This window comes from Hyla sarda, unplaced genomic scaffold (assembly GCF_029499605.1).
Source record: "Hyla sarda isolate aHylSar1 unplaced genomic scaffold, aHylSar1.hap1 scaffold_373, whole genome shotgun sequence".
Lineage (NCBI taxonomy): Eukaryota > Metazoa > Chordata > Amphibia > Anura > Hylidae > Hyla > Hyla sarda.
In genome coordinates, this window is record NW_026610392.1 from 58,033 (window position 1) to 81,263 (window position 23,231).

At 45.0% G+C, this 23,231-nt stretch overlaps 1 protein-coding gene and 6 non-coding genes across 7 annotated transcripts in view; all 7 read left to right on the forward strand.

Annotated features, from left to right (window-relative positions):
• Window positions 1–13,304, forward strand: part of LOC130332183 (uncharacterized) — a 52,124-nt gene extending 38,820 nt beyond the window's left edge. Inside the window, exon 3 of the mRNA XM_056553737.1 lies at window positions 13,296–13,304. Within this exon, the coding sequence (XP_056409712.1) occupies window positions 13,296–13,304 (9 nt within the window). The remainder of the gene's footprint in view (window positions 1–13,295) is intronic.
• On the forward strand, window positions 413–603 carry LOC130332283 (U2 spliceosomal RNA). The gene has a single exon (XR_008874995.1). It is a non-coding gene; the product is annotated as a U2 spliceosomal RNA (small nuclear RNA).
• LOC130332284 (U2 spliceosomal RNA) lies at window positions 2,696–2,886 on the forward strand. The gene has a single exon (XR_008874996.1). It is a non-coding gene; the product is annotated as a U2 spliceosomal RNA (small nuclear RNA).
• Window positions 4,983–5,173, forward strand: LOC130332285 (U2 spliceosomal RNA). The gene has a single exon (XR_008874997.1). It is a non-coding gene; the product is annotated as a U2 spliceosomal RNA (small nuclear RNA).
• LOC130332286 (U2 spliceosomal RNA) lies at window positions 7,271–7,461 on the forward strand. The gene has a single exon (XR_008874998.1). It is a non-coding gene; the product is annotated as a U2 spliceosomal RNA (small nuclear RNA).
• A 1,536-nt stretch (window positions 13,305–14,840) lies between the features above and the next one.
• On the forward strand, window positions 14,841–15,027 carry LOC130332261 (U2 spliceosomal RNA). Its single transcript, XR_008874981.1, has one exon. It is a non-coding gene; the product is annotated as a U2 spliceosomal RNA (small nuclear RNA).
• A 2,089-nt stretch (window positions 15,028–17,116) lies between these two features.
• On the forward strand, window positions 17,117–17,307 carry LOC130332287 (U2 spliceosomal RNA). Its single transcript, XR_008875000.1, has one exon. It is a non-coding gene; the product is annotated as a U2 spliceosomal RNA (small nuclear RNA).
• Window positions 17,308–23,231: the final 5,924 nt, after the last annotated feature.

Genomic DNA, 23,231 nt, shown 5'->3' on the forward strand with positions numbered 1-23,231 from the left:
CAATGGGGTGCAGGCATGTCCTCTATGCTTACAGCTTCCCGTGGGTGTTGGTTTGATACCGTTTGGGGACAGCCAAGGAGGCATCTGCAGGCAACAAAGGTAGGTGTGTGCTTGTGTGTGTGTTTCCTATGCAGATCCTAAGCCCAGTGTCACATGCAAGTAGGAGGAGTAAGAAGGGTTCCTGGCAAATCCGGGTTATGGATTGCATTTAAAAAGGCCCCGTGGGAGTGCAATGGGCCCCTGTCTTGCTGCTTAGCAATAATGGTATGGGTTTAGGTTCTGCTGTGTGTACTGGTGGTTGACTGCCCCCCAGCCCAGAGTGTGCATGGAAAATTGTCTGGCAGCCTCCCTGACAGCAAGCAGTGATAGTGCCCATGAAGGAGACCTTGTTGGGCCCGCCCCTTTCACGGTTATCGCTTCTCGGCCTTTTGGCTAAGATCAAGTGTAGTATCTGTTCTTATCAGTTTAATATCTGATACGTCCCCTATCTGGGGACCATATATTAAATGGATTTTTGAGAACGGGGGCCGATTTCGAAGCTTGCTTCCGTCGCCCTATGCATTGACCCGATATGGCAGTATCTTCGGGTACAGTGCACCACCCCCTTACAGGGTTAAAAAGAAAGATTCCTACTTTCATTGCTACCTGCTTGCTGGCTAGCCAGCTAGCCAGCCCTGTGGGCCTTGCTGCTGCTGCAGCCAAAAAACAAAAGGTGGTGCTGCTGCTGCTTCTGCTGCTTCTGCTTCTGCTTGTGTCTGGCCCCTGTTGGAGCGTCCAGGCACAGGACTTCTGCTGCTGCTGACTAAATGGCCTCCTTAATTGGATCATTTGAGTAGCCAGCACACCTGTGCAGGTAGGGCATGACATGATAGGCAGCTGCCTTGATAGCGGGTGGGTGCTGAATGTTCCTAATTGACAAAATAAGATTAATGCTTATGAAGAAATATAAAATCTCATCCCTTCCCCAATATCGCGCCACACCCCTACCCCTTAATTCCCTGGTTGAACTTGATGGACATATGTCTTTTTTCGACCGTACTAACTATGTAACTATGTAACATAACATGGGGGGGGGGGGGGGGGTCTCCTGGCTGTTCACACAGGTGTGTCATTGCTGTACATTGACCATGCATTGCTTCTGTGGTATTGCAAAGGCAAAGACAAATGCTTCCAGCCATCCATTGCACTAATGGATTGGTCATCAGCTGGCTGTCTATGTCCCGCATCAATATAGACCAAAGTACAGAGGGTTAGGCTATGCTATTGTGCACCTACCTGATGCATCAGAAGGTGCGAGGCCCTTGCTAAATTCTGTGCACAGACTTTGAGATCTATACTTTAGACTGTATCTAAACCTGCTCCAACATGGACTGACATTCTGGCCTACTTTCAGCCGATGCGACTTGTCTGTCGCTGAACAGTCGCTTTTTATGTATTCAGCACCTATGTATAATGTTGTAAAAATGCTCTAGAAGCTAAAGTCGCAGAAATGTCACACATATTTGGCCTGCAACTTTCTGTGCGACAAATTCAGACAGGAAAAATCAGTATAAATCCTTAGAAAATTATCCCCCAGTGTCTCCATCTGCTGGCGGTATTGAATAAGCATTGCTGCACTGATGGGGTATGCATTAGACGAAAAAAAAGAAGAAAAAGAAGAATAATACGCCCAGAAAAGAGGCGAAAAGGAGAAAAACGTAAAAAAACGTGAAAAAAAAGTAAGAGGAAGAGAAGGGAAAAAAAGGTGGAAATGGGTTTAAAAGTGATTTCGGCGGAGAAATATATATATATATATATATATATATATATATATATATATATATGCGCACACACACACATAGATATAAACGTATTCTCCGTTGAGATATTGCAGCCGCTGCTGTGTCCAGGCCCAGGAGCCTTAGCACTGTGCTGTGATGTCACTCAATACCACTGACATCACTAGGTGTAAACAACATCTCTCCTTTGCTGTGTATGTGACTATGGAGCTGTTTGGTGATGTCGTCTATTACGGCCTTCATAGAAGCAACAGGAGATTGTTGCATCCATCTTGAACCCTCAGAACTACAGTGCTATGATGTCACTCACTTCCACAGGCCTTGCAGAGTGTAAACAACAACAACCCAGCTTTGTTGTGTATGTAACCATAGGGATTTGTGATGTCACCTAGAACCTTCACAGCAGCGACAGCTTTATGAGGAGCATCAGCACTGCTCTGCCTGAGCAGAACCATCACCGCCATAGGTTGTCAAATAACCCGGATTTAACCCACACAGGTAAGTCCAATGGGGTGCAGGCATGTCCTCTATGCTTACAGCTTCCCGTGGGTGTTGGTTTGATACCGTTTGGGGACAGCCAAGGAGGCATCTGCAGGCAACAAAGGTAGGTGTGTGCTTGTGTGTGTGTTTCCTATGCAGATCCTAAGCCCAGTGTCACATGCAAGTAGGAGGAGTAAGAAGGGTTCCTGGCAAATCCGGGTTATGGATTGCATTTAAAAAGGCCCCGTGGGAGTGCAATGGGCCCCTGTCTTGCTGCTTAGCAATAATGGTATGGGTTTAGGTTCTGCTGTGTGTACTGGTGGTTGACTGCCCCCCAGCCCAGAGTGTGCATGGAAAATTGTCTGGCAGCCTCCCTGACAGCAAGCAGTGATAGTGCCCATGAAGGGGACCTTGTTGGGCCCGCCCCTTTCACGGTTATCGCTTCTCGGCCTTTTGGCTAAGATCAAGTGTAGTATCTGTTCTTATCAGTTTAATATCTGATACGTCCCCTATCTGGGGACCATATATTAAATGGATTTTTGAGAACGGGGGCCGATTTCGAAGCTTGCTTCCGTCGCCCTATGCATTGACCCGATATGGCAGTATCTTCGGGTACAGTGCACCACCCCCTTACAGGGTTAAAAAGAAAGATTCCTACTTTCATTGCTACCTGCTTGCTGGCTAGCCAGCTAGCCAGCCCTGTGGGCCTTGCTGCTGCTGCAGCCAAAAAACAAAAGGTGGTGCTGCTGCTGCTTCTGCTGCTTCTGCTTCTGCTTGTGTCTGGCCCCTGTTGGAGCGTCCAGGCACAGGACTTCTGCTGCTGCTGACTAAATGGCCTCCTTAATTGGATCATTTGAGTAGCCAGCACACCTGTGCAGGTAGGGCATGACATGATAGGCAGCTGCCTTGATAGCGGGTGGGTGCTGAATGTTCCTAATTGACAAAATAAGATTAATGCTTATGAAGAAATATAAAATCTCATCCCTTCCCCAATATCGCGCCACACCCCTACCCCTTAATTCCCTGGTTGAACTTGATGGACATATGTCTTTTTTCGACCGTACTAACTATGTAACTATGTAACATAACATGGGGGGGGGGGGGGGGGGGTCTCCTGGCTGTTCACACAGGTGTGTCATTGCTGTACATTGACCATGCATTGCTTCTGTGGTATTGCAAAGGCAAAGACAAATGCTTCCAGCCATCCATTGCACTAATGGATTGGTCATCAGCTGGCTGTCTATGTCCCGCATCAATATAGACCAAAGTACAGAGGGTTAGGCTATGCTATTGTGCACCTACCTGATGCATCAGAAGGTGCGAGGCCCTTGCTAAATTCTGTGCACAGACTTTGAGATCTATGCTTTAGACTGTATCTAAACCTGCTCCAACATGGACTGACATTCTGGCCTACTTTCAGCCGATGCGACTTGTCTGTCGCTGAACAGTCGCTTTTTATGTATTCAGCACCTATGTATAATGTTGTAAAAATGCTCTAGAAGCTAAAGTCGCAGAAATGTCACACATATTTGGCCTGCAACTTTCTGTGCGACAAATTCAGACAGGAAAAATCAGTATAAATCCTTAGAAAATTATCCCCCAGTGTCTCCATCTGCTGGCGGTATTGAATAAGCATTGCTGCACTGATGGGGTATGCATTAGACGAAAAAAAAGAAGAAAAAGAAGAATAATACGCCCAGAAAAGAGGCGAAAAGGAGAAAAACGTAAAAAAACGTGAAAAAAAAGTAAGAGGAAGAGAAGGGAAAAAAAGGTGGAAATGGGTTTAAAAGTGATTTCGGCGGAGAAATATATATATATATATATATATATATATATATATATATATATATATGCGCACACACACACATAGATATAAACGTATTCTCCGTTGAGATATTGCAGCCGCTGCTGTGTCCAGGCCCAGGAGCCTTAGCACTGTGCTGTGATGTCACTCAATACCACTGACATCACTAGGTGTAAACAACATCTCTCCTTTGCTGTGTATGTGACTATGGAGCTGTTTGGTGATGTCGTCTATTACGGCCTTCATAGAAGCAACAGGAGATTGTTGCATCCATCTTGAACCCTCAGAACTACAGTGCTATGATGTCACTCACTTCCACAGGCCTTGCAGAGTGTAAACAACAACAACCCAGCTTTGTTGTGTATGTAACCATAGGGATTTGTGATGTCACCTAGAACCTTCACAGCAGCGACAGCTTTATGAGGAGCATCAGCACTGCTCTGCCTGAGCAGAACCATCACCGCCATAGGTTGTCAAATAACCCGGATTTAACCCACACAGGTAAGTCCAATGGGGTGCAGGCATGTCCTCTATGCTTACAGCTTCCCGTGGGTGTTGGTTTGATACCGTTTGGGGACAGCCAAGGAGGCATCTGCAGGCAACAAAGGTAGGTGTGTGCTTGTGTGTGTGTTTCCTATGCAGATCCTAAGCCCAGTGTCACATGCAAGTAGGAGGAGTAAGAAGGGTTCCTGGCAAATCCGGGTTATGGATTGCATTTAAAAAGGCCCCGTGGGAGTGCAATGGGCCCCTGTCTTGCTGCTTAGCAATAATGGTATGGGTTTAGGTTCTGCTGTGTGTACTGGTGGTTGACTGCCCCCCAGCCCAGAGTGTGCATGGAAAATTGTCTGGCAGCCTCCCTGACAGCAAGCAGTGATAGTGCCCATGAAGGGGACCTTGTTGGGCCCGCCCCTTTCACGGTTATCGCTTCTCGGCCTTTTGGCTAAGATCAAGTGTAGTATCTGTTCTTATCAGTTTAATATCTGATACGTCCCCTATCTGGGGACCATATATTAAATGGATTTTTGAGAACGGGGGCCGATTTCGAAGCTTGCTTCCGTCGCCCTATGCATTGACCCGATATGGCAGTATCTTCGGGTACAGTGCACCACCCCCTTACAGGGTTAAAAAGAAAGATTCCTACTTTCATTGCTACCTGCTTGCTGGCTAGCCAGCTAGCCAGCCCTGTGGGCCTTGCTGCTGCTGCAGCCAAAAAACAAAAGGTGGTGCTGCTGCTGCTTCTGCTGCTTCTGCTTCTGCTTGTGTCTGGCCCCTGTTGGAGCGTCCAGGCACAGGACTTCTGCTGCTGCTGACTAAATGGCCTCCTTAATTGGATCATTTGAGTAGCCAGCACACCTGTGCAGGTAGGGCATGACATGATAGGCAGCTGCCTTGATAGCGGGTGGGTGCTGAATGTTCCTAATTGACAAAATAAGATTAATGCTTATGAAGAAATATAAAATCTCATCCCTTCCCCAATATCGCGCCACACCCCTACCCCTTAATTCCCTGGTTGAACTTGATGGACATATGTCTTTTTTCGACCGTACTAACTATGTAACTATGTAACATAACATGGGGGGGGGGGGGGGGGGGGGGTCTCCTGGCTGTTCACACAGGTGTGTCATTGCTGTACATTGACCATGCATTGCTTCTGTGGTATTGCAAAGGCAAAGACAAATGCTTCCAGCCATCCATTGCACTAATGGATTGGTCATCAGCTGGCTGTCTATGTCCCGCATCAATATAGACCAAAGTACAGAGGGTTAGGCTATGCTATTGTGCACCTACCTGATGCATCAGAAGGTGCGAGGCCCTTGCTAAATTCTGTGCACAGACTTTGAGATCTATGCTTTAGACTGTATCTAAACCTGCTCCAACATGGACTGACATTCTGGCCTACTTTCAGCCGATGCGACTTGTCTGTCGCTGAACAGTCGCTTTTTATGTATTCAGCACCTATGTATAATGTTGTAAAAATGCTCTAGAAGCTAAAGTCGCAGAAATGTCACACATATTTGGCCTGCAACTTTCTGTGCGACAAATTCAGACAGGAAAAATCAGTATAAATCCTTAGAAAATTATCCCCCAGTGTCTCCATCTGCTGGCGGTATTGAATAAGCATTGCTGCACTGATGGGGTATGCATTAGACGAAAAAAAAGAAGAAAAAGAAGAATAATACGCCCAGAAAAGAGGCGAAAAGGAGAAAAACGTAAAAAAACGTGAAAAAAAAGTAAGAGGAAGAGAAGGGAAAAAAAGGTGGAAATGGGTTTAAAAGTGATTTCGGCGGAGAAATATATATATATATATATATATATATATATATATATATATATATGCGCACACACACACATAGATATAAACGTATTCTCCGTTGAGATATTGCAGCCGCTGCTGTGTCCAGGCCCAGGAGCCTTAGCACTGTGCTGTGATGTCACTCAATACCACTGACATCACTAGGTGTAAACAACATCTCTCCTTTGCTGTGTATGTGACTATGGAGCTGTTTGGTGATGTCGTCTATTATGGCCTTCATAGAAGCAACAGGAGATTGTTGCATCCATCTTGAACCCTCAGAACTACAGTGCTATGATGTCACTCACTTCCACAGGCCTTGCAGAGTGTAAACAACAACAACCCAGCTTTGTTGTGTATGTAACCATAGGGATTTGTGATGTCACCTAGAACCTTCACAGCAGCGACAGCTTTATGAGGAGCATCAGCACTGCTCTGCCTGAGCAGAACCATCACCGCCATAGGTTGTCAAATAACCCGGATTTAACCCACACAGGTAAGTCCAATGGGGTGCAGGCATGTCCTCTATGCTTACAGCTTCCCGTGGGTGTTGGTTTGATACCGTTTGGGGACAGCCAAGGAGGCATCTGCAGGCAACAAAGGTAGGTGTGTGCTTGTGTGTGTGTTTCCTATGCAGATCCTAAGCCCAGTGTCACATGCAAGTAGGAGGAGTAAGAAGGGTTCCTGGCAAATCCGGGTTATGGATTGCATTTAAAAAGGCCCCGTGGGAGTGCAATGGGCCCCTGTCTTGCTGCTTAGCAATAATGGTATGGGTTTAGGTTCTGCTGTGTGTACTGGTGGTTGACTGCCCCCCAGCCCAGAGTGTGCATGGAAAATTGTCTGGCAGCCTCCCTGACAGCAAGCAGTGATAGTGCCCATGAAGGGGACCTTGTTGGGCCCGCCCCTTTCACGGTTATCGCTTCTCGGCCTTTTGGCTAAGATCAAGTGTAGTATCTGTTCTTATCAGTTTAATATCTGATACGTCCCCTATCTGGGGACCATATATTAAATGGATTTTTGAGAACGGGGGCCGATTTCGAAGCTTGCTTCCGTCGCCCTATGCATTGACCCGATATGGCAGTATCTTCGGGTACAGTGCACCACCCCCTTACAGGGTTAAAAAGAAAGATTCCTACTTTCATTGCTACCTGCTTGCTGGCTAGCCAGCTAGCCAGCCCTGTGGGCCTTGCTGCTGCTGCAGCCAAAAAACAAAAGGTGGTGCTGCTGCTGCTTCTGCTGCTTCTGCTTCTGCTTGTGTCTGGCCCCTGTTGGAGCGTCCAGGCACAGGACTTCTGCTGCTGCTGACTAAATGGCCTCCTTAATTGGATCATTTGAGTAGCCAGCACACCTGTGCAGGTAGGGCATGACATGATAGGCAGCTGCCTTGATAGCGGGTGGGTGCTGAATGTTCCTAATTGACAAAATAAGATTAATGCTTATGAAGAAATATAAAATCTCATCCCTTCCCCAATATCGCGCCACACCCCTACCCCTTAATTCCCTGGTTGAACTTGATGGACATATGTCTTTTTTCGACCGTACTAACTATGTAACTATGTAACATAACATGGGGGGGGGGGGGGTCTCCTGGCTGTTCACACAGGTGTGTCATTGCTGTACATTGACCATGCATTGCTTCTGTGGTATTGCAAAGGCAAAGACAAATGCTTCCAGCCATCCATTGCACTAATGGATTGGTCATCAGCTGGCTGTCTATGTCCCGCATCAATATAGACCAAAGTACAGAGGGTTAGGCTATGCTATTGTGCACCTACCTGATGCATCAGAAGGTGCGAGGCCCTTGCTAAATTCTGTGCACAGACTTTGAGATCTATGCTTTAGACTGTATCTAAACCTGCTCCAACATGGACTGACATTCTGGCCTACTTTCAGCCGATGCGACTTGTCTGTCGCTGAACAGTCGCTTTTTATGTATTCAGCACCTATGTATAATGTTGTAAAAATGCTCTAGAAGCTAAAGTCGCAGAAATGTCACACATATTTGGCCTGCAACTTTCTGTGCGACAAATTCAGACAGGAAAAATCAGTATAAATCCTTAGAAAATTATCCCCCAGTGTCTCCATCTGCTGGCGGTATTGAATAAGCATTGCTGCACTGATGGGGTATGCATTAGACGAAAAAAAAGAAGAAAAAGAAGAATAATACGCCCAGAAAAGAGGCGAAAAGGAGAAAAACGTAAAAAAACGTGAAAAAAAAGTAAGAGGAAGAGAAGGGAAAAAAAGGTGGAAATGGGTTTAAAAGTGATTTCGGCGGAGAAATATATATATATATATATATATATATATGCGCACACACACACATAGATATAAACGTATTCTCCGTTGAGATATTGCAGCCGCTGCTGTGTCCAGGCCCAGGAGCCTTAGCACTGTGCTGTGATGTCACTCAATACCACTGACATCACTAGGTGTAAACAACATCTCTCCTTTGCTGTGTATGTGACTATGGAGCTGTTTGGTGATGTCGTCTATTACGGCCTTCATAGAAGCAACAGGAGATTGTTGCATCCATCTTGAACCCTCAGAACTACAGTGCTATGATGTCACTCACTTCCACAGGCCTTGCAGAGTGTAAACAACAACAACCCAGCTTTGTTGTGTATGTAACCATAGGGATTTGTGATGTCACCTAGAACCTTCACAGCAGCGACAGCTTTATGAGGAGCATCAGCACTGCTCTGCCTGAGCAGAACCATCACCGCCATAGGTTGTCAAATAACCCGGATTTAACCCACACAGGTAAGTCCAATGGGGTGCAGGCATGTCCTCTATGCTTACAGCTTCCCGTGGGTGTTGGTTTGATACCGTTTGGGGACAGCCAAGGAGGCATCTGCAGGCAACAAAGGTAGGTGTGTGCTTGTGTGTGTGTTTCCTATGCAGATCCTAAGCCCAGTGTCACATGCAAGTAGGAGGAGTAAGAAGGGTTCCTGGCAAATCCGGGTTATGGATTGCATTTAAAAAGGCCCCGTGGGAGTGCAATGGCCCACTGTCTTGCTGCTTAGCAATAATGGTATGGGTTTAGGTTCTGCTGTGTGTACTGGTGGTTGACTGCCCCCCAGCCCAGAGTGTGCATGGAAAATTGTCTGGCAGCCTCCCTGACAGCAAGCAGTGATAGTGCCCATGAAGGGGACCTTGTTGGGCCCGCCCCTTTCACGGTTATCGCTTCTCGGCCTTTTGGCTAAGATCAAGTGTAGTAATACAGGAGATCTGGTCAGAAGGTACTCGGGTACCCCTCTCCTCGGCCTTGTGGGATCGCCCAGGTTTATTGCCTGGGTTTCACCCACTTGTTGCTATTGGGGAGAGGGCTTAGTCCCAGGGTAAGGGGTTGCGATCGCCTCTCAAAGCCTTTGGGTGGAGAGAGGTTTGAGCGAATTGGCTGGTTGGTTGGAGCGGAGAGAACCAGACCAAAACACGAATGAACCATGGATGAAGATCTAGATCCTGGTTCGGTACCGGCTTATGCCCGGATTAAACACACTGTGCGGGTCATTCTCACAGGTGATGCGGCGGATGCACGTGGCATGAGGTTCGTGATAGAGGACGTGCTCGACAAGATTCTTAATGTTCGTAAGCGAGAGATTTTGGCCATCCAGGATTACCCTAAGCGGAGGATCTACGACTGCACTTTCATAGGGGAAGGCGTATTCTTAGATGCAGTAATGAAAATTCCAAAGCAAGATGATCCGAGGCTTAAGGGTATCCAAATTGTCGAGCACGTCCTAGATGAAACCAAGTTGATTGTCGTGAAGATGTACTCCCCTTTTGTAAATCAGAGAGAGATCGATGGGTTCCTGGCAGCCTACTTTAAAAAGGTGGAGTTCAGAGGAAAAATCATGAACGACTGTGGTGTCTGGACCTCAAAATGGCGATATCAAGTCACGTGCAACAAAGACCCCACCCTCCCAGGGGGGATACTATTACCGCCTGCTCGTTTTAAATTAAACAATGTGTGTGGCGACCTCTTTTTTGCGGGAATGCCAAACTTCTGCAGAAGGTGCCAACGTTATGGGCACATAAAGGAAAATTGTGAAAGTTCCTGTAAGAAATGTGGAAGCATGCAACATGAAACAGAAAAATGTGATAAGGGTTTGAGATGTAATTTTTGCCGTCACTTTGGTCACGTGTATGCTTTCTGTCCCCACAGACCAAAAAAAACCACAGAACAGCAAGGGCAACCCAAGAGAGACGTCCGGAGACCAGCCTGGGGAAAAGCCAGAGAGGAGGAGCACCCCCCACAAGAAGAGGTAAGCTGTGAGATGGAGACCACGGCCCCCCCAAAAGAACCCCAGGAGAAAGAGGCACAGGTGGAAAGGGGGACCCCAAATGAGAGGAGGCCGGGGAAGAGAAATGCGAGAGGGGATCGGGCAGATACCTCAGAGAAGGTGGAAGAGCGAGAGGTGCCCGATTCCACCCCGGAAGGTCCTCCTGCTCGGGGTCCCCCTGAGTGTGAAAACCCGGACGGAGTAGCAAAGGTGAAAAGACGAAGGGGCTCCAAAGGGCGTCCGGACTCGGAGGTGGTCCAGGAGGAGCAGATGGAAGTTCCTGTCGTGACGGGGGCTCCAAGTGAAGCTCCTCCACAGGTCCCAGCGGTGGATACCCCTCCTCCTCCTCCCAGCCAGGAGGAGGTTTCAGGGGTGACCATCTCCGAGGTCCCGGAAACGGACCTAAGTACGCACCCGACCCCTATGGAGGGGCAAGAGGTGGACGCCGAAAAAGAGAATGGAGCCCAGAAGCTGTTCTTACCAATGTACTCCGTCTATACACCTGTGGTCTTGGAAGAGGGGGGCTGCTCGAGCGATGGTGGTTCCTCTCCGGCTTCCTCTATGTGTACGGTAGAGTCAGAGGTGGGGGGTAACGAGAGCTCCAGTGCGCAATCTGGTTTTTAGTTTGTTATCTGAGCCTCCCTTTTTTTTACATCTCCAATGGCTGAGTTGTCCGGATTGTCTATGAATGTAAGAAGTATAAGTTCACGAGCGAAACGGGTTGCCCTTTTTAACTACTTGTCTATTTTTGCTGCTTCTGTGGTTTTCCTGCAGGAGTGCGGCATCCCGCATAGTTTAAATTATGAAAAGTATAAAAAAGATTGGGTACACGGTCCATCAGTCTGGTCTGGATCTAACGAATCCAGATCAGCAGGGGTCGCCATACTTTTTAAAGGAAATGCTTTTATTGATTTTATTCATGAGATTTTACCAGGCAGAATTTTATTGGTTAAAGCTTTTATTGATGGTATTAAATGGCAGTTTTTAAATTTTTATGGTTCACCCAATAAAAATGATAGAGCACGGATGTTAGAGATTTTACCCCTTTTTATCAATGATTCTGAACCTCTTATTTTAGCAGGTGATTTTAATTGTATTTTAAGGGGGGAGCACCGTTTTACCAATTCAGTAAGTAGAAACTATGATAAAACATCTTCTATGTTAAAAAATATGATTATTGATTTTAGACTTACTGATGTTTTTAAGAAATGCAATAGTATTTTACCAGAAAGAGACGGTGTGACCTGGAGCAACGCAAACTGCAGCTCCAGGATCGATTTTATCTTCTGTTCTTATCAAGTACTGCCTTTTAAGTGTGATGTTTTAACCAATGTTTTTTCTGATCACAAACTTTTATCTTTTAAGGTGAAGAGTGATTTTAGAAAAAAGACTGGGAGGAATGCCTGGAAGATGAATGTATCCCTTTTAGAAGATCCGCAGGTTTTATCCGATTTTATCAACTTCTACAAGGACTGCAGACGGGTAAGAGATCCTAACACTCCCATCAGTATATGGTGGGAGAAAATGAAAATAAAAATAAAAGAGTTTTTCATTAGAGTAGGGATCTCTAGAGCTAAAGAGAAGCGTGAGTTTTACTCCCTTCTAAATACCCGTCTGCAAACCCTGTACAAATTCAGAGACAATGGTATAGAGGTTTATAGAGAAATTACTGACTTAAAAAAAGAAATAAAACAGTGCCTGGAGCAGAAGGGAAAAGAGATAATTTTCAGATCCAAAATAAAGCACCTTGAAGAGAACGAGACCTGCTCCAGGTACTTTTTTAAGAAAGTAACGGATAAAAAGGTTTTAATTGATAATATACAAGGAGAAAAAGATGTACAGGGTATTTTAAAAAGGGTACATTCATTTTATGCGGATCTTTTTAATACAAAAAATATTGATATTGATTTTATGAATGACTCATTGAAGGAGATTACCAATGTTTTAGACCCTGTGTCCCAGTCTCTTTTACAGAGGGAGATCTCGGAACAGGAGGTTTTAGAGACGATCAGGAGTTTTAAATCCGGTAAGGTGCCTGGTCCTGACGGTATACCCATTGAGTTTTATGTCATTTTTTATGGTGTTTTAAAAGATGACCTTTTTTCCCTTTTTACAGAAGTATTTAAAACAAAAGCCCTCCCAGGTTCATGGAGGAAGGGTGATGTCTCCCTGCTGTTCAAAAAGGGAGACCGGTCAGATCTAAAGAACTGGAGACCAATCACCCTCCTCAACTGTGACTACAAAGTGATGGCAAAACTGTGCGCAAATAGATTAAAAAGTGTAATAGAGAAAATAATCCATTCAAATCAGGTCTGTGGGGTGCCTGGGAGGAGCATATGGGAAAATCTTAACCTTTTAAAAGATGTGATTAGTGACACAAAGTCTAGAAACGGAAAACTAGCCATTTTATCCTTAGACTTCGAGAAGGCTTTTGACAGAGTGTCACATTTTTATCTTTTTAAGGTTTTAGAGAAAATGGGTATACCTGAAGGCTTTTTATTGTCTCTTAAGGCCTTTTATAAAAACTGCACAAGCAAGATTTTAGTTAACGGTTTTAAGACACAGGATGTGATTTTAAATTCCGGAGTGAAGCAGGGGTGTCCTTTGTCCCCACTACTTTTCATATGTGCGCTTGAGCCTCTACTATGCACCTTTAGGAGAGATAAGCAAATAAGAGGGGTCCCCCTGCCGGGAGGAGGGGGACTAGAGGCTAAAGTAGTGGGGTACATGGACGATGTGGCAGTGCTTGGAAGGGACACCCCATCGCTTCAAAAAGCCCTAAAGCAAGTTGAATTTTTTTGTTGTGCCTCCGGTTTTAAGGTAAATTTTAATAAAAGCAGTGTTTTAAATATAGGAGGACTGTTTTTAAGGGATTTACCCATTCCTGTGTCTGAGTCTGTGCAGATTTTAGGGGTCTCCTTCAGTGAGTCAAACAATGGTTTTAATAGCTGGGACTTGGTGGCTCAAAAAATAAACACAAAAATTTGTATGTGGAACATGAGAAAGCTAACGATGGAGGGGAAGGTTTTAGTTACAAAGATGGTGATTTTACCCATTTTATTGTATCTTGGCATGGTCTTTCCACCCCCCGAAATGATTTTAAATAAAATTATTAAAGCATGTTTTACCTTTTTATGGAGCTCCAAGAGTGAAAAATTGAGAAGAGAGATCGTCATGATGCCAAAAGGTATGGGTGGAAAGGACTTCCCCGACATCAGGGCGTTCCTTTTTACCAAGTTTTTTAGCATGTGTGTTAGCACACTTTTTAAGGATAGTTACTGGTCATATTTTATCCGTTTTAATACAGGTTTTTTTATGAGGAGGAATGGGTGGTTTAAAACTGTTTTAAGCTGTCCTTATGCTTTTAATCTTCCCCAACAATACAAGATTTTAGAGAAAATTTTCAACTTGTACAACTTTAACGGAAAAAGTATTAATGAAGTAACTAATAGCAAAAAAATGTTAAAATATATTAAAGAAAGTGGTTTTATTGCCCCTGTGAATAATTTTAATGAAGAGAAATGCAGGAAAATATGGAAGATGGCAAATATGATTTATCTTTTTAATTCACAGAAAGATCTGGCCTGGAGCTGCATACACGAGTGTCTTCCATGCCGGGCATTCCAGCACCGAAGAAGGATGGCCAACACTGCAGTATGCCCGAGGGAGGGCTGCCAGGAACCCGAGACCGTGTACCACCTTTTCTGGACTTGTTTTTATGCAAAAAGGATATGGACTAAAATACTCCCTCTGGTGAAGAAGATAACAGAAATAAAGGACTTAAACTCTGCAGCTGTTTTTTATGGATGTCTGGAATGCCCAATACGGACTCAAGAGACAATGGCATGGAAGATCATAAACTGTGTTAAAGCAGCTCTATGGAATGCCAGAAACATTTTACTTTTTAAACATGAGATTTTATCTGTGAATGATGTTTTAGCTCTTTGTTTTAGTGATATGTACCAGTACTTTTTATTAGACAAGAAATATTATCCTTTATTAGCTAGAAAATGGTATTTTAATGAATGGAACGCCCTTTTGTAAAGCCACCAAGTGCCCATTTTAAGTGTATTATGATTGTATTTATGTGAACTTTTATTGTTATATGTGATTTTATTATCAAAATTTGTTTTTATTGAAAAAAAATTATATTTATAAATCGTAATGCACTTTGTAAAATGTTATGAATTCTAAATAAAAAGATACCCCTCAGGGGTAGCCAAGTTAAAAAAAAAATCTGTTCTTATCAGTTTAATATCTGATACGTCCCCTATCTGGGGACCATATATTAAATGGATTTTTGAGAACGGGGGCCGATTTCGAAGCTTGCTTCCGTCGCCCTATGCATTGACCCGATATGGCAGTATCTTCGGGTACAGTGCACCACCCCCTTACAGGGTTAAAAAGAAAGATTCCTACTTTCATTGCTACCTGCTTGCTGGCTAGCCAGCTAGCCAGCCCTGTGGGCCTTGCTGCTGCTGCAGCCAAAAAACAAAAGGTGGTGCTGCTGCTGCTTCTGCTGCTTCTGCTTCTGCTTGTGTCTGGCCCCTGTTGGAGCGTCCAGGCACAGGACTTCTGCTGCTGCTGACTAAATGGCCTCCTTAATTGGATCATTTGAGTAGCCAGCACACCTGTGCAGGTAGGGCATGACATGATAGGCAGCTGCCTTGATAGCGGGTGGGTGCTGAATGTTCCTAATTGACAAAATAAGATTAATGCTTATGAAGAAATATAAAATCTCATCCCTTCCCCAATATCGCGCCACACCCCTACCCCTTAATTCCCTGGTTGAACTTGATGGACATATGTCTTTTTTCGACCGTACTAACTATGTAACTATGTAACATAACATGGGGGGGGGGGGGGGGGGTCTCCTGGCTGTTCACACAGGTGTGTCATTGCTGTACATTGACCATGCATTGCTTCTGTGGTATTGCAAAGGCAAAGACAAATGCTTCCAGCCATCCATTGCACTAATGGATTGGTCATCAGCTGGCTGTCTATGTCCCGCATCAATATAGACCAAAGTACAGAGGGTTAGGCTATGCTATTGTGCACCTACCTGATGCATCAGAAGGTGCGAGGCCCTTGCTAAATTCTGTGCACAGACTTTGAGATCTATGCTTTAGACTGTATCTAAACCTGCTCCAACATGGACTGACATTCTGGCCTACTTTCAGCCGATGCGACTTGTCTGTCGCTGAACAGTCGCTTTTTATGTATTCAGCACCTATGTATAATGTTGTAAAAATGCTCTAGAAGCTAAAGTCGCAGAAATGTCACACATATTTGGCCTGCAACTTTCTGTGCGACAAATTCAGACAGGAAAAATCAGTATAAATCCTTAGAAAATTATCCCCCAGTGTCTCCATCTGCTGGCGGTATTGAATAAGCATTGCTGCACTGATGGGGTATGCATTAGACGAAAAAAAAGAAGAAAAAGAAGAATAATACGCCCAGAAAAGAGGCGAAAAGGAGAAAAACGTAAAAAAACGTGAAAAAAAAGTAAGAGGAAGAGAAGGGAAAAAAAGGTGGAAATGGGTTTAAAAGTGATTTCGGCGGAGAAATATATATATATATATATATATATATATATATATATATATGCGCACACACACACATAGATATAAACGTATTCTCCGTTGAGATATTGCAGCCGCTGCTGTGTCCAGGCCCAGGAGCCTTAGCACTGTGCTGTGATGTCACTCAATACCACTGACATCACTAGGTGTAAACAACATCTCTCCTTTGCTGTGTATGTGACTATGGAGCTGTTTGGTGATGTCGTCTATTACGGCCTTCATAGAAGCAACAGGAGATTGTTGCATCCATCTTGAACCCTCAGAACTACAGTGCTATGATGTCACTCACTTCCACAGGCCTTGCAGAGTGTAAACAACAACAACCCAGCTTTGTTGTGTATGTAACCATAGGGATTTGTGATGTCACCTAGAACCTTCACAGCAGCGACAGCTTTATGAGGAGCATCAGCACTGCTCTGCCTGAGCAGAACCATCACCGCCATAGGTTGTCAAATAACCCGGATTTAACCCACACAGGTAAGTCCAATGGGGTGCAGGCATGTCCTCTATGCTTACAGCTTCCCGTGGGTGTTGGTTTGATACCGTTTGGGGACAGCCAAGGAGGCATCTGCAGGCAACAAAGGTAGGTGTGTGCTTGTGTGTGTGTTTCCTATGCAGATCCTAAGCCCAGTGTCACATGCAAGTAGGAGGAGTAAGAAGGGTTCCTGGCAAATCCGGGTTATGGATTGCATTTAAAAAGGCCCCGTGGGAGTGCAATGGGCCCCTGTCTTGCTGCTTAGCAATAATGGTATGGGTTTAGGTTCTGCTGTGTGTACTGGTGGTTGACTGCCCCCCAGCCCAGAGTGTGCATGGAAAATTGTCTGGCAGCCTCCCTGACAGCAAGCAGTGATAGTGCCCATGAAGGGGACCTTGTTGGGCCCGCCCCTTTCACGGTTATCGCTTCTCGGCCTTTTGGCTAAGATCAAGTGTAGTATCTGTTCTTATCAGTTTAATATCTGATACGTCCCCTATCTGGGGACCATATATTAAATGGATTTTTGAGAACGGGGGCCGATTTCGAAGCTTGCTTCCGTCGCCCTATGCATTGACCCGATATGGCAGTATCTTCGGGTACAGTGCACCACCCCCTTACAGGGTTAAAAAGAAAGATTCCTACTTTCATTGCTACCTGCTTGCTGGCTAGCCAGCTAGCCAGCCCTGTGGGCCTTGCTGCTGCTGCAGCCAAAAAACAAAAGGTGGTGCTGCTGCTGCTTCTGCTGCTTCTGCTTCTGCTTGTGTCTGGCCCCTGTTGGAGCGTCCAGGCACAGGACTTCTGCTGCTGCTGACTAAATGGCCTCCTTAATTGGATCATTTGAGTAGCCAGCACACCTGTGCAGGTAGGGCATGACATGATAGGCAGCTGCCTTGATAGCGGGTGGGTGCTGAATGTTCCTAATTGACAAAATAAGATTAATGCTTATGAAGAAATATAAAATCTCATCCCTTCCCCAATATCGCGCCACACCCCTACCCCTTAATTCCCTGGTTGAACTTGATGGACATATGTCTTTTTTCGACCGTACTAACTATGTAACTATGTAACATAACATGGGGGGGGGGGGGGGGTCTCCTGGCTGTTCACACAGGTGTGTCATTGCTGTACATTGACCATGCATTGCTTCTGTGGTATTGCAAAGGCAAAGACAAATGCTTCCAGCCATCCATTGCACTAATGGATTGGTCATCAGCTGGCTGTCTATGTCCCGCATCAATATAGACCAAAGTACAGAGGGTTAGGCTATGCTATTGTGCACCTACCTGATGCATCAGAAGGTGCGAGGCCCTTGCTAAATTCTGTGCACAGACTTTGAGATCTATGCTTTAGACTGTATCTAAACCTGCTCCAACATGGACTGACATTCTGGCCTACTTTCAGCCGATGCGACTTGTCTGTCGCTGAACAGTCGCTTTTTATGTATTCAGCACCTATGTATAATGTTGTAAAAATGCTCTAGAAGCTAAAGTCGCAGAAATGTCACACATATTTGGCCTGCAACTTTCTGTGCGACAAATTCAGACAGGAAAAATCAGTATAAATCCTTAGAAAATTATCCCCCAGTGTCTCCATCTGCTGGCGGTATTGAATAAGCATTGCTGCACTGATGGGGTATGCATTAGACGAAAAAAAAGAAGAAAAAGAAGAATAATACGCCCAGAAAAGAGGCGAAAAGGAGAAAAACGTAAAAAAACGTGAAAAAAAAGTAAGAGGAAGAGAAGGGAAAAAAAGGTGGAAATGGGTTTAAAAGTGATTTCGGCGGAGAAATATATATATATATATATATATATATATATATATATATATATATGCGCACACACACACATAGATATAAACGTATTCTCCGTTGAGATATTGCAGCCGCTGCTGTGTCCAGGCCCAGGAGCCTTAGCACTGTGCTGTGATGTCACTCAATACCACTGACATCACTAGGTGTAAACAACATCTCTCCTTTGCTGTGTATGTGACTATGGAGCTGTTTGGTGATGTCGTCTATTACGGCCTTCATAGAAGCAACAGGAGATTGTTGCATCCATCTTGAACCCTCAGAACTACAGTGCTATGATGTCACTCACTTCCACAGGCCTTGCAGAGTGTAAACAACAACAACCCAGCTTTGTTGTGTATGTAACCATAGGGATTTGTGATGTCACCTAGAACCTTCACAGCAGCGACAGCTTTATGAGGAGCATCAGCACTGCTCTGCCTGAGCAGAACCATCACCGCCATAGGTTGTCAAATAACCCGGATTTAACCCACACAGGTAAGTCCAATGGGGTGCAGGCATGTCCTCTATGCTTACAGCTTCCCGTGGGTGTTGGTTTGATACCGTTTGGGGACAGCCAAGGAGGCATCTGCAGGCAACAAAGGTAGGTGTGTGCTTGTGTGTGTGTTTCCTATGCAGATCCTAAGCCCAGTGTCACATGCAAGTAGGAGGAGTAAGAAGGGTTCCTGGCAAATCCGGGTTATGGATTGCATTTAAAAAGGCCCCGTGGGAGTGCAATGGGCCCCTGTCTTGCTGCTTAGCAATAATGGTATGGGTTTAGGTTCTGCTGTGTGTACTGGTGGTTGACTGCCCCCCAGCCCAGAGTGTGCATGGAAAATTGTCTGGCAGCCTCCCTGACAGCAAGCAGTGATAGTGCCCATGAAGGGGACCTTGTTGGGCCCGCCCCTTTCACGGTTATCGCTTCTCGGCCTTTTGGCTAAGATCAAGTGTAGTAATACAGGAGATCTGGTCAGAAGGTACTCGGGTACCCCTCTCCTCGGCCTTGTGGGATCGCCCAGGTTTATTGCCTGGGTTTCACCCACTTGTTGCTATTGGGGAGAGGGCTTAGTCCCAGGGTAAGGGGTTGCGATCGCCTCTCAAAGCCTTTGGGTGGAGAGAGGTTTGAGCGAATTGGCTGGTTGGTTGGAGCGGAGAGAACCAGACCAAAACACGAATGAACCATGGATGAAGATCTAGATCCTGGTTCGGTACCGGCTTATGCCCGGATTAAACACACTGTGCGGGTCATTCTCACAGGTGATGCGGCGTATGCACGTGGCATGAGGTTCGTGATAGAGGACGTGCTCGACAAGATTCTTAATGTTCGTAAGCGAGAGATTTTGGCCATCCAGGATTACCCTAAGCGGAGGATCTACGACTGCACTTTCATAGGGGAAGGCGTATTCTTAGATGCAGTAATGAAAATTCCAAAGCAAGATGATCCGAGGCTTAAGGGTATCCAAATTGTCGAGCACGTCCTAGATGAAACCAAGTTGATTGTCGTGAAGATGTACTCCCCTTTTGTAAATCAGAGAGAGATCGATGGGTTCCTGGCAGCCTACTTTAAAAAGGTGGAGTTCAGAGGAAAAATCATGAACGACTGTGGTGTCTGGACCTCAAAATGGCGATATCAAGTCACGTGCAACAAAGACCCCACCCTCCCAGGGGGGATACTATTACCGCCTGCTCGTTTTAAATTAAACAATGTGTGTGGCGACCTCTTTTTTGCGGGAATGCCAAACTTCTGCAGAAGGTGCCAACGTTATGGGCACATAAAGGAAAATTGTGAAAGTTCCTGTAAGAAATGTGGAAGCATGCAACATGAAACAGAAAAATGTGATAAGGGTTTGAGATGTAATTTTTGCCGTCACTTTGGTCACGTGTATGCTTTCTGTCCCCACAGACCAAAAAAAACCACAGAACAGCAAGGGCAACCCAAGAGAGACGTCCGGAGACCAGCCTGGGGAAAAGCCAGAGAGGAGGAGCACCCCCCACAAGAAGAGGTAAGCTGTGAGATGGAGACCACGGCCCCCCCAAAAGAACCCCAGGAGAAAGAGGCACAGGTGGAAAGGGGGACCCCAAATGAGAGGAGGCCGGGGAAGAGAAATGCGAGAGGGGATCGGGCAGATACCTCAGAGAAGGTGGAAGAGCGAGAGGTGCCCGATTCCACCCCGGAAGGTCCTCCTGCTCGGGGTCCCCCTGAGTGTGAAAACCCGGACGGAGTAGCAAAGGTGAAAAGACGAAGGGGCTCCAAAGGGCGTCCGGACTCGGAGGTGGTCCAGGAGGAGCAGATGGAAGTTCCTGTCATGACGGGGGCTCCAAGTGAAGCTCCTCCACAGGTCCCAGCGGTGGATACCCCTCCTCCTCCTCCCAGCCAGGAGGAGGTTTCAGGGGTGACCATCTCCGAGGTCCCGGAAACGGACCTAAGTACGCACCCGACCCCTATGGAGGGGCAAGAGGTGGACGCCGAAAAAGAGAATGGAGCCCAGAAGCTGTTCTTACCAATGTACTCCGTCTATACACCTGTGGTCTTGGAAGAGGGGGGCTGCTCGAGCGATGGTGGTTCCTCTCCGGCTTCCTCTATGTGTACAGTAGAGTCAGAGGTGGGGGGTAACGAGAGCTCCAGTGCGCAATCTGGTTTTTAGTTTGTTATCTGAGCCTCCCTTTTTTTTACATCTCCAATGGCTGAGTTGTCCGGATTGTCTATGAATGTAAGAAGTATAAGTTCACGAGCGAAACGGGTTGCCCTTTTTAACTACTTGTCTATTTTTGCTGCTTCTGTGGTTTTCCTGCAGGAGTGCGGCATCCCGCATAGTTTAAATTATGAAAAGTATAAAAAAGATTGGGTACACGGTCCATCAGTCTGGTCTGGATCTAACGAATCCAGATCAGCAGGGGTCGCCATACTTTTTAAAGGAAATGCTTTTATTGATTTTATTCATGAGATTTTACCAGGCAGAATTTTATTGGTTAAAGCTTTTATTGATGGTATTAAATGGCAGTTTTTAAATTTTTATGGTTCACCCAATAAAAATGATAGAGCACGGATGTTAGAGATTTTACCCCTTTTTATCAATGATTCTGAACCTCTTATTTTAGCAGGTGATTTTAATTGTATTTTAAGGGGGGAGCACCGTTTTACCAATTCAGTAAGTAGAAACTATGATAAAACATCTTCTATGTTAAAAAATATGATTATTGATTTTAGACTTACTGATGTTTTTAAGAAATGCAATAGTATTTTACCAGAAAGAGACGGTGTGACCTGGAGCAACGCAAACTGCAGCTCCAGGATCGATTTTATCTTCTGTTCTTATCAAGTACTGCCTTTTAAGTGTGATGTTTTAACCAATGTTTTTTCTGATCACAAACTTTTATCTTTTAAGGTGAAGAGTGATTTTAGAAAAAAGACTGGGAGGAATGCCTGGAAGATGAATGTATCCCTTTTAGAAGATCCGCAGGTTTTATCCGATTTTATCAACTTCTACAAGGACTGCAGACGGGTAAGAGATCCTAACACTCCCATCAGTATATGGTGGGAGAAAATGAAAATAAAAATAAAAGAGTTTTTCATTAGAGTAGGGATCTCTAGAGCTAAAGAGAAGCGTGAGTTTTACTCCCTTCTAAATACCCGTCTGCAAACCCTGTACAAATTCAGAGACAATGGTATAGAGGTTTATAGAGAAATTACTGACTTAAAAAAAGAAATAAAACAGTGCCTGGAGCAGAAGGGAAAAGAGATAATTTTCAGATCCAAAATAAAGCACCTTGAAGAGAACGAGACCTGCTCCAGGTACTTTTTTAAGAAAGTAACGGATAAAAAGGTTTTAATTGATAATATACAAGGAGAAAAAGATGTACAGGGTATTTTAAAAAGGGTACATTCATTTTATGCGGATCTTTTTAATACAAAAAATATTGATATTGATTTTATGAATGACTCATTGAAGGAGATTACCAATGTTTTAGACCCTGTGTCCCAGTCTCTTTTACAGAGGGAGATCTCGGAACAGGAGGTTTTAGAGACGATCAGGAGTTTTAAATCCGGTAAGGTGCCTGGTCCTGACGGTATACCCATTGAGTTTTATGTCATTTTTTATGGTGTTTTAAAAGATGACCTTTTTTCCCTTTTTACAGAAGTATTTAAAACAAAAGCCCTCCCAGGTTCATGGAGGAAGGGTGATGTCTCCCTGCTGTTCAAAAAGGGAGACCGGTCAGATCTAAAGAACTGGAGACCAATCACCCTCCTCAACTGTGACTACAAAGTGATGGCAAAACTGTGCGCAAATAGATTAAAAAGTGTAATAGAGAAAATAATCCATTCAAATCAGGTCTGTGGGGTGCCTGGGAGGAGCATATGGGAAAATCTTAACCTTTTAAAAGATGTGATTAGTGACACAAAGTCTAGAAACGGAAAACTAGCCATTTTATCCTTAGACTTCGAGAAGGCTTTTGACAGAGTGTCACATTTTTATCTTTTTAAGGTTTTAGAGAAAATGGGTATACCTGAAGGCTTTTTATTGTCTCTTAAGGCCTTTTATAAAAACTGCACAAGCAAGATTTTAGTTAACGGTTTTAAGACACAGGATGTGATTTTAAATTCCGGAGTGAAGCAGGGGTGTCCTTTGTCCCCACTACTTTTCATATGTGCGCTTGAGCCTCTACTATGCACCTTTAGGAGAGATAAGCAAATAAGAGGGGTCCCCCTGCCGGGAGGAGGGGGACTAGAGGCTAAAGTAGTGGGGTACAT